This window comes from Pseudorca crassidens, chromosome 9 (assembly GCF_039906515.1).
Source record: "Pseudorca crassidens isolate mPseCra1 chromosome 9, mPseCra1.hap1, whole genome shotgun sequence".
Lineage (NCBI taxonomy): Eukaryota > Metazoa > Chordata > Mammalia > Artiodactyla > Delphinidae > Pseudorca > Pseudorca crassidens.
This window is the reverse complement of record NC_090304.1, coordinates 13,278,725-13,288,970: the sequence shown is the minus strand read 5'-3', so window position 1 is coordinate 13,288,970 and position 10,246 is coordinate 13,278,725. Positions and strand designations below refer to the sequence as shown.

General features: G+C 60.8%; 1 protein-coding gene across 19 annotated transcripts; it reads left to right on the top strand.

Annotated features, from left to right (window-relative positions):
- On the top strand, positions 1 to 8,172 carry SLC39A13 (solute carrier family 39 member 13). Of its 19 annotated transcripts, none has more exons than XM_067749054.1 (11): positions 10 to 371; positions 1,851 to 2,159; positions 4,021 to 4,134; positions 4,439 to 4,560; positions 4,947 to 5,051; positions 5,163 to 5,252; positions 5,335 to 5,439; positions 6,038 to 6,088; positions 6,415 to 6,547; positions 6,694 to 6,818; positions 6,912 to 8,172. In XM_067749054.1, exons 2-10 carry the CDS (start codon positions 1,859 to 1,861, stop codon positions 6,810 to 6,812), a joined length of 1,140 nt encoding a protein of 379 aa, XP_067605155.1. In that variant the 5' UTR covers positions 10 to 371; positions 1,851 to 1,858; the 3' UTR covers positions 6,813 to 6,818; positions 6,912 to 8,172. The 19 variants fall into 19 exon arrangements, with proteins under 19 accessions (XP_067605158.1, XP_067605164.1, XP_067605155.1 ...); XM_067749062.1 differs by having other exon boundaries at positions 11 to 371; positions 6,415 to 6,543; positions 6,719 to 6,818; positions 7,177 to 8,172; XM_067749051.1 differs by having other exon boundaries at positions 13 to 371; positions 6,719 to 6,818; positions 7,177 to 8,172.
- The last annotated feature ends 2,074 nt before the right edge of the window (positions 8,173 to 10,246 follow it).

Here is a 10,246-nt window from a genome sequence, read left to right as displayed (position 1 = left end):
TGCTCGCGGTCACCGAGGGGCCGCCGTCTCCGCCCCGCGCAGCCGGACTGTGCTGGGTGCCCGCGGGGCCCCCACTTCCGCCCGACCCTCCCCGCCGTCCCGGGCCCGCCCGAGCGGAAGTGCGCCAGCCTCCCGGGTCCCCCATGGCCTCGAGGCGGAAGCGCTCTCCCACCGCCGCTCCCCACGACCCCGCGGCGTTCGGTGCGTCGGGTTCCGGACGGGTCCCGTGTGACGTGGCCGCACGCTGGGGGCGGCTCCGGGCCGGGGGCCGGGCGGCCAGGCCGGGCGGGGCAGAGCCGGGGCGGGGCGCTGTGCCGCAGCTGGATGGCCGGGGCCGTCCGGAGCGCCTCCGCCGCCGTCGCCGCCTCACGGTGAGTGACCGCCGCACCCCCAGGGCCAGAGCCCCTGACGAGACGGACTCTGCCGATCCCCTTGCCCCCGACCCGGCCTGTCCAGATCAGACCTGGGCCTCTCGCCCAGAGCCCGGGAGTTAAACTTCCTTGGGCTCTTCTCCCCTGTCTCCCCACGCGTCGCTCCCCATCTCTCCCTCTCTCTCCGCCTCCGCATCCGTCTCTGGCTCTCTCACTCTTGGCTCTCCCGCTCTTGCTTCTGCTTTCCCTCTGCTCTCCGACTCTCTCGGTACCCCCTCTCCTGTCCCAAACTTGTCCCCTCCCCTCTCCTGTCCTCAAACTTGTCCCCTGACCCGCCTCTGCCTCCAAGTCCGGCCTGGCGCAGTCCTGCCTTTGGTCCCCAGTGGAGCCCAGAGGGTTTCATCAGGGTCCCGTTAAGGCCTGGAGGTCCTAGACCCGAGCATCTTTTCCAGCTGCTTTCCCTCCCTCCCACCTCCATCAGCAGATGAGGAAACTGAGGCAAGGACATCACTGGCTCAAGGTCACAGCCAGCATGAGGGAGGGCAGACCACATTTAAACCTCATGCCTGAGTTTCCAGGTTGAACTTCCGTCTTGGTTGACTCACATCCAGATCCTGTGATCCGCCTGCTGGGTACACTCTTGCTGCCTGGTGCTCCTGGGCTCCCGCAACATAAGGAGGGTTCTCTGTGCCTCCTCCGTGCCAGGCACGCTCACCTAATTAGCAAGCTCATCTCATTTTCACCACTGTGTGAGGGAGGCAATACTCATCTCCCTGCTACAGACGAGGAGACTGAGGCTCAGAGAAGGGCTCTAGGGACTTGTCCGCAGTCAAGCAGCTGTAAATGCAGAGCACAAAGTCAAGGGCGGGTCTTCAAAGCCTGTGCTCTGCACATCTGTGAGGCAGCTCCTAGCTGAAGAATCCTCTCTTCGTTCCCACCTCCTGGCTGTCTCCGTGCCCCAGCGATATTGGACTCATTTCCTAGGAAAAAGCCCTGATGGTCTTGAACTAGCTCAGCTGCTTGGTTTCCCCACCTGCACCTCCTAACATTGCCCCATCAAGCTAGACTGTGCTGGCCGCCATCCCTGGGGGTGTCCTCACTGGGGCGCATCCTGGCAGCGAAGCCTCCCCTGGCAGCCAGACACCCAGCTGGGCCGGGCCTACCGGTGTCTGAGGGGAACCCAGCCAGCGCCTCACCCTGTCATTAAGGAAAGTTTAGCCTCAGGCGGACAGGCTGACACACAGCCTGGAACTGGCTCCCAAGGAAATAATGTGTGCTCCTTGGGGGTGGGGTGTGGCGGAGCAGAGCCCTTTTGCTCTGTGCACCCATCATTGGGATCCTCAGAGGCCCTGGGGGAGGCAAGCAGGAGGGCAGGTGCCGTGGCCACTGGGAGTGGGGGGAGGGTTAAGATGCCACGTTTCCTAAGCAGGTGTGCGGCCAAGGGTGGCAGCACACGTAAGTGGCCTTTGTGTTTTTCAGCACGTGGCATGCCTGGATGTCCCTGCCCTGGTTGTGGCATGGCGGGACAGAGGCTCCTCTTCCTCGCTGCTCTTGCCCTGGAGCTCCTGGGAGGGGCTGGGGGTTCCCAGCAGGCCTTCCGGAGCCGGGGGGTGGCAGCGGCCTGTCGCCTGGACAATAAGGAAAGCGAGTCCTGGGGGGCCCTGCTGAGTGGCGAGCGGCTGGACACGTGGATCTGCTCCCTCCTGGGCTCACTCATGGTGGGGCTCAGCGGGGTCTTCCCGTTGCTCGTCATTCCCTTGGAGATGGGGACCACGCTGCGCTCAGAAGGTGAGTGACCCTCCTCTGGCACCGAGGGGCAGCCGATGGCGCGGGAAACATGCTGCTGCTCTTCCTGGGAGAGCCGGGTCTCTGGTCCCGAGTGGCAGTGTGTCTGTGGTGGAGGGTGGGGACCCAGCACAATTCCTCACCTTGGTCCAGTGAGCCAGGGTGCGCCGTGCTCATTTGTTCATTTGTTTGTGCATCTGTTTATTCTGAAAGATGAAAGTCAGCAAACATTCACTGGGAAGCAAGAAACAAGGCTGGAAATCGGATGCTGGGCTGCCTGGGTTCAAATCTTGGCTCTGCCACTTACCAGTTGGGTGGTATTGGGCAAGTTCCTTAACTTCTCTCTGCCTTAAGCTCCCAACCTTAAACATGAGGATAATAATAGTATCTACCTCATAGGTGTTATTGTGACGATTAAATGAACTAACGTCGGCATAGCACTTAGGAGACGGCCCCGGTGCAGGGACAGGGCTCCATGTTCGCGAGCCAGTGCTGGGCGTCGCGCTGCCTCTCGCTTCAGTCCCTGCTCACAGTGCAAGAGGGCGCTCAGACCCAGAGCCCCTGGGGCGGCCTCACCCAAGAACACGCGAGAGGCTGGTAGCTGGCCTGCCTCTGGAGAGGGGGGCTGGGAGGTGGGTGCAGGCCTGGCAAAGGCTCTTCCTTGGCTGCGCACGTGTCCATAGGTGACATGCTATAATGAAAGCTAAAGAAGATCAGATGGGGAGCTGCTAAAAACGCAGGTGCCTGTCACCCCCACCCAAGAGTATGACATAGTAGGTCTGGAGCAGGCCCCGGGAATCTTTGAAATGAGGGTCCCCCAGGGGCTCGTACTGCCTGCCAGGCTCCAGGAACTGTTCATTCAACAGATGGTTATGAACGCAACTGTGCCAGGCACTGGGCTGAGGGCTGGTGCCCCAGCTGTGAACAGGGCCCTCTTCTGCTGTCTTGGCCTGTGTATCAGTTCAGCCCCTCTCATAGCATCCCTGAGAGGTCCACCTAGGGAGGACTTGGATTATTAGCTCTATTTTACAAATGGGGAAGCACAGGCACAGAGAAGTTCTTGGAGGAGCCCAAGGGCACACAGCCTGGAAGCAGCAGCTTCCCCCTGGGACCCCACCCCACCACCAAGCTGCCTCTTCCTTCTGGGCCTCAGTTTGTCTATCAAACCAAAGGCCCCCTCAGGGCACTTCTAACTCTGGATGTTGCACGTCTGCACAAGTCCTCAAATCTCTGCCACTTTTCTGAGAGTAACAGTGGCTGAGAAGAGAAACATTCCCACTTCATAAGCACTTGCTATATGTATTGTTGTTTAATTCAGGGGTCCCCGACCCCCGGGCCGCACAGCAGGTGAGCGGTGGGCGAGCGAGCGAAGCTTCATCTGCCGCTCCCCCTCGCTCGCATTACCACCCCCGTCCGTGGGAAAACCGTTTTCCACGAAACCGGTCCCTGTTGCCAAAAAGGTTGGGGACCGCTGGTTTAATTCACACAAGATCCCTGTCAGATAGATACAATTGTCCCCAGTTTACAGATGATGAAATTGAGTCCCAGAAGTAATCTGCCCAAGGTTACCAGCTGGTGGGTTGGGGAGCTGGGACCTGTCAGGCTCTGAAGCCCAGTCTCTTAACCCTGAAGCAGTAGTGGCTCCACAGTCGGCCCGCAGGTCGTGGTGTATTCCTGCTGGGCACCAGCCCTTACTGGGACTGAAGGGTTGGGGACCCAGGAAGGCCAGCAGCCCATGTGCAGCCTTCTGGAGACTTGCAGTCCGGTTGGGACCACACTAGGAGCCCAGTGAGCTGGGTGGGGCAGAGGTCAGGCCAGGGGCTCTGGTGCCCCAGCCCCCAGGTCCCACATCTCTGCCTTGTAGCTGGGGCCCGGCGCCTGAAGCAGCTGCTCAGCTTCGCCTTGGGGGGACTCCTGGGCAATGTGTTTCTCCACCTGCTGCCCGAGGCGTGGGCCTACACGTACAGTGCCAGCCCTGGTGAGTGAGACCACAGGCCGGGGGCAGGAGGGTGGCAGGCGATAGGTGGGAACTGGTGCCCATGCCCAGGGATGGCCTAGGCCCTGCCTGCTCTGCAGAATGACTGTGAGGGGGTTCTGGACGTCTGGCAGGGAACTTGTCCTGGTCCCAGTGCCCTGGTCCCTATGGGAGTTCCTGGGGCCCAACTGCCCCACCAGCCAGTCCTGGCACCCTGCCCCTGTCACTGCCCTGGACTAGGTCCCATCCCAAGGAGCCCCCTTCTATGCCCTGGCTTGGCCTGGTGTGTCAGTGCTGCCCCCTGCAGGTGGTGAGGGGCAGAGCCTGCAGCAGCAACAGCAACTGGGACTGTGGGTCATTGCTGGCTTCCTGACCTTCCTGGCGCTGGAGAAGATGTTCTTGGACAGCAAGGAGGAGGAGACTAGCCAGGTGAGCCCAAAACCCCAGAGGCTACACAGGTCAGCCTCTGCTCTGTGGTGGTGCCAGGGCCTGGAGGCCCAAGTTCTGAGTCAAGCCCTGAAAAGAGGGTCTCTTGGCCCTTTCCTGGGAGCTCTGGGAGGCTGGGCCAGCTTGTTTGGAAGGATCTGGGCATCAGCCCCTGCCGTGGCTTGTTCTCATAGACTAAGAGTGGGAGCAGTGCGGGAGGCAGAGGGTCTGCTGGGTTTGGGGGCACCCGGCTGACTGAGCAGCAGAGTCCAGCCAGGTAAAAGGGGTGTTCCCTTTTTATCTGTTCTCCATCTTTCACTCCCTTTCTGTCCACCCTGGCCGAGTGGGGGGCATCTAATGTCACGTCTCCCTCCTTCTCCTGGCCCTAGGCCCCCAGCAAAGACCCTGCAGCTGCGGCCGCGCTCAGTGGAGGCCACCATCTGGCCCAGCCAGCTGCAGGGCCCGGCCTGAGCGCCGTGGTCCGGAACATCAAAGTGAGTGGCCCGCCCAGGGCCCCCTCCTCCTGCAGCCGCCCCACCCCAAGTGGCCGGCCCAACTCAGCCCTGCCTGCCCGGCACAACCCAGCTTTCTCTCCCCTCACCCAGGTCAGTGGCTATCTCAACCTGCTGGCCAACACCATAGACAACTTCACCCACGGGCTGGCTGTGGCTGCCAGCTTCCTTGTGAGCAAGAAGGTGAGTGGGGCTGGGGCAGTGGGACCCAGGCTCTTTGCTGGGAAGGGTGGTGCCTGCGTTAACCAGTGGGCTCTGCCTCCAGAATAGGTCCCCAGGCATCTCCTTGCTCCCTCCATCACAGCACCCTCATCTACGCCTCCCTGCTGCTCTCCTGGACACGGCCTCCTTCTGTCTCCACCACCGACTGGTCTGTTCTTGCTGCGAACACTCCTTGTTGGGATCACAGGCTTCTGCCAGGCTGCTATGCTTGGCCCCTGCCTGCTTCTAGATGCTTCTCCCCCCCCCCCACCTCCTCCTCCCTCTGCCCTCTGCGCTTTGGCCCCAGGGTCTGCCTACTCTTGAACTGGCCAACCTCTGTCCCCTCTGGTAGCCTCCAACTCACTGTTGCCTCTGCTTAGAATGTTCTTTCTTCCACTCTTTGAACTGCTAGCTCCTCATCCTTCAGGCTTCAGCTTAAAGTGCACGTTCTCAAGGAGGCCTTTGCTGACCCCTCATCTCAGGCCCATCATGTCCCACGGCACCCAGTCCATCCTTTCCCCATAGCACCTGTCATGGTGTGTAATCACATGGTTCTTTGTCTGTTTACTCAATCCTTGCCTCTCCACTCCAGGCTGTTAGCTTCTTGGGGGCAGGTTCCTTGTCTGTTTTATTCGCTGCGATATTTCTAGCAGCCAGATGGTACCCAGCCAGGGCACCCAGAGCAGAGTAAATGTTTGTAGAATGAGCGGACAAGTGGGTGCCCTAGCCCTCGGCACAGACCCCACAGACTCCTCCCCTCCCTGCAGATCGGGCTCCTGACCACCATGGCCATCCTCCTGCATGAGATCCCCCATGAGGTGAGTGCCAGAGGGTTCCCGTGATCGGCCATGTGGGCGTGGAGCTGGGGGCAGGGGTTCGGGGTGGGACTACCCAGCAGTGGTGGGCTTGGGCGGCTGGACCACAGAGGCCTGGAGCTGCTCAGCTACTAGGCTGCAGCCACCGTTTCAGCTGTGCTCCAGCATCCTCGGGACGGGGGGCCCAGCCGAGGGGATGCGGGCTGGGGCACGGGGTGGTCCCAGCTACAGGGCGGGTGCAGGGGGCTCGTTGTGTGTGTCCGTGCCTGAGATGCTCAGGGGATCTGGCCCCACTGGGGCCCAGAGTGATCGTCTGGACCTCCCCTCAGGTGAGCGACTTTGCCATCCTGCTCCGGGCCGGCTTTGACCGATGGAGCGCAGCCAAGCTGCAGCTCTCGACGGCCTTGGGGGGCCTGCTGGGCGCCTGCTTCGCCATCTGTACTCAGTCCCCCAAGGGAGTAGGTACGGGCGTGGTGGGTGGTGGCGGTCAGCAGAGGGGCCCCAGCCAAAGGGCACAGCTGCCCTGACCCTGGTGTCCAGGCCAGATTCTGCCCCCCATCCACCCCGCGGGAGGGAGTGTAGTACACATGGCTCCCCTGGACTCCCAGCCAGTCAGGGCTTCTCCTGCTGCAGAGGAGACCGTGGCCTGGATCCTGCCCTTCACCTCTGGCGGCTTTCTCTACATCGCCCTGGTGAACGTGCTGCCCGACCTCTTGGAGGAAGATGACCCATGGTGAGCTACCCACTGGCACTGCCATTCGCAGGGCCTCTGTCCCCGGCGTCTCGGCCGGCGCCACCCCCTGAGCCCCTGCCCCTCTCCCCACAGGCGCTCTCTGCAGCAAGTGCTTCTGCTCTGCACGGGCATTGTGGTGATGGTGCTGTTCTCGGTCTTCGTCGAGTAACTGTCCCTGACGCCCCACCCCCTGCACAGCAATAATAGACTCAGATCAACTCTGTGACCGTGTGTGTGGGGGGGGGTGGGGCAGAGAGCGAGCGAGTCCTCCTAACTGACAAGAGGACGGGGTGTGTGTGTGGTGTGCATGTGACCGTGTGCAAGACCGACACTGTGATCCCTTGTGTGCTGGGCCCAGGGCCCAATGCCCATGCCTGCCCCCAGCCACACTGCGGTCTTCTCTCCTTGGCCCCCCGTCACCTTGCACCCCCTGGAGTCGGCAGTGAGGAACAGGAACACTGGTCCCAAGCAGAGGCCTCTGCCCACCAGGACGCCAGGAGGAGTGGGAGCAGCCCAAGGAGCCCAGGGCTGCAGGGAGCCCCAGAGCTGTCTCCTGCTGGGGCCTCATGGGTCCCTGGCCTGAGGGAGTGAACCTCTGCACATGCACGCAGCCCTGGGCAGCCAGGAACCGAGGCTGGGGTGCCTCCTCTCTGCTGTGTCCAGTGTTCTGGCCCTTCCTTCACCAGCTCCAAGGCCAAAGAAAGGAGAGGCAGGTGCTCGTGTAGCCCCCAGCGCCACTCAGCACTGACAGTCCTACCCCTCCCAGCATGGAGCCGGGAGATGCTTTCTAAGACCTTTTCCCCGCGGCTGCTTGCCCTGGCCCAGCTTCTGTTCCCCCAGGGAATGCTCCCTGGCAACGCCCGCGGCTCTGCCACCTCCAGCTGCCAAACAGCAGCCAGCAGGGCAGCGAGCAGCCCCGGGCCAGAGGCTTCCCAGTCGGCTCAGGGGTGCTCGTGCCAGCACAGGGTCCAGGCAGACACTCGGAGGGCAGGAAGAGGGAGCAGTGGCTGCCACCACCCCGCCCCCGCCCCCGCCCCCGGCGCGGGCCCCTTTTCCTGTCCCGCTGTGGGCGGGGCTCGGCGGGGGTGGCGAGGGCTGCACACTGTCAGCACTCAGGAATGTGCTCTGGGGATGCTGAAGCCATAATCCCCAGCTATTTCCCTTGGCTGACGCCCAGGTACTCAGCTGGCCCACTCCACAGCCAGGCTCCAGCCCTGCTACTTGACCGTGGGCGTCTTGAGAAGTAGCCATTGAGAGGGTCTGAATGGTTTTACGGCAGCTTTGCTGTGGTTCCATTTGTATCTGTAAATACCTGTTCCATAGATGAGATGCAAATAAATACACACAAACCGGCTGCCTCTGTTCTGCGTCCCAGAGCCCATGGTCAAGCAGGGCTCTTCCGGCCACCCCGTGCTCCGGCCAGTTTGGCTGCTCTGCGGGCCCAGCTCCCGCAGGCCGCCCAGCTGGTCTCCATCATCATCCCCGCCCTCTGGGCCTCCTGCTTCGTCTCTGAGCTGTTACTTTTGGGGTGCTTCTCACAACAGGGTATACATTTCATGTTTCCCTGGTTTATTTTGTTGTTAGCTTTTTATGCCACTAAAACAAGCCTGGCTCTAGGCCATTATAGCCCGCGTCACCCCCAAGGGTGGTGTCCTCATAGACCTACGAACCAAGGGCTTTTTCCTGGCCTGCCCCCTGAGTAATTTTAACCGCGGAAGGGAGCTCCATCCACAAAGTCATCTCCAGGTTTGGCCTCTATGAAATAAGTTATTTTTCATTAAAAAGAAAGAAAAAGAAAAAATGAGATCTTTATTCTAAACCATACCCCTCACCGCCAGTGAATATGCTGAGAATGAAGACAGCATCAGGCCCAGGGGGAGCTGCTTCCCCAGTGCTGCTAGGAGAGAGCAGAAGGGGGAAGTGGAGTCCCACTTCCTCTCCTACCTTCAGCAGGCTGTTGGCGGACAGCGTGTCTGCGCCACATCACGGAGGCTGTGAAGCCCAGATGGGCTGTATCCTCAGCTGGGAGTGCCTGACTCAGTATTTTCAGCAAAAAGGGCTCTGCTTCACCTGATTGTGACACGCCCAGGACCTGGTGGCCTGACAGAAGCGAGGAAGGAACCCAGGGCTGTCCTGGCAGTCCCTGCCTCCCCTGAGCAGGCCCTGGGGCTCCTCGTGTGTTGGGTGACAGTTGCACGTGCAGTCATGGCACTCTGCCCGCTGAAGGAGGCAGTGGGGCCCCATTTATAAATGAGGACCCCAAGGTCAGGGGTGAGGGTGGTGCTCGCAGCTTCACGCAGGTGGGCGCGGGGGGTCGGGGTGAGAGATGCAGGTGCGGGGGCAGCTAAGCCCAGGACAGGGCCAGAACAAGAGCACTTCCGAGGCTGTGCTGGGGCTTCTCCGGGGGATGGGAAGTCAGTGGGATCACCAAGGAGAGCGCAATGGGGGTGCACCCTGACACTCAGGATGGCGGCTTGGAGGCGGTGGGACTAGAGAGAGGGGAACTCCAGACAGGCCGGCAGTCAGTAGCTCTGTGACTGTGGGCATGTCCCTTCAGGGGAGGTGATGGGAAAAGGAGGGTAAAGGGCTTCTGCCAGGGGGCAAGTGAGAGCTGATGGAGAGTTCTAAAGGGCTGCTGCTTTGAAAGGCCATTCAGGGGGTGGTTAAAGCTGCTAAGACAGCACAACATAAACCAGGCTTTATTCTTAGTCCTGGGTTTGAAGCCTAGCTATGCCATCTAAGAGTTGTGCAATCCTGGCCCAGTTGCTCGAAATGCATCTCTAAAGCGGGGCTACCCTATTGGTAGTTGCTGTGATTAACTAGACAAAACCATGCACACGACCTGCATAGCATGTGGCTCAGGGTGAGCACTCAGTGAACGGTGAACCACGAGGTCAGGTTCCAGGTCGGGGAGCTGGAAGGCTGGTAGACAGAAGAGGACCACCAAGATGGTAAAGGAAGCTGACGGGATGTGGGGCTGACGGCAGAACTGGGGGTGGGAGAGAACACAGCATGACCACGCTTAGGCCTAGAAGGGCTCTCGGAGTAGATCCTGCTCAACACTGATTTTTCAGCCAGAGGAAATGGGCCAACAGCTAAAAGGAACGTGTAGAGAAACAGGAGGCTTGCGGGCCAGGAAACAAGGGAGCAAAGACCCAGAGCCAGGGCTTTATAAGGAAGCGAGGCCTAGGGCCAGAGCACCAAAATTCAAAAAAGAAGGAAAAACTAGTCTGGCTTCCCTTCAGGCCCCTCATACTAGAGCTGCAGCACCACAGGCCTCAAAAGCTCAGAGAGGCGGGTCAGGGAGTGTGGAGAGAGCGGTGTGGAGGGACATGATGGGGGAGGCAGAAGACCCCGGGGAACAGCTGTGGCACACGCCCACCCCTCCAAGAGAGCCTCACCCTGCCAAGGCGTTTGAGGCCCTCGGC

Excerpts from the sequence above, each read along its gene's own strand:
- SLC39A13 (XM_067749051.1), top strand. The coding sequence starts at position 1,859 with ATGCCTGGATGTCCCTGCCCTGGTTGTGGCATGGCGGGACAGAGGCTC. Across the intron at positions 5,052-5,162 it reads CCGTGGTCCGGAACATCAAA|GTCAGTGGCTATCTCAACCT; the intron begins GTGAGTGGCCCG and ends CCCCTCACCCAG. Across the intron at positions 6,089-6,414 it reads TGCATGAGATCCCCCATGAG|GTGAGCGACTTTGCCATCCT; the intron begins GTGAGTGCCAGA and ends ACCTCCCCTCAG.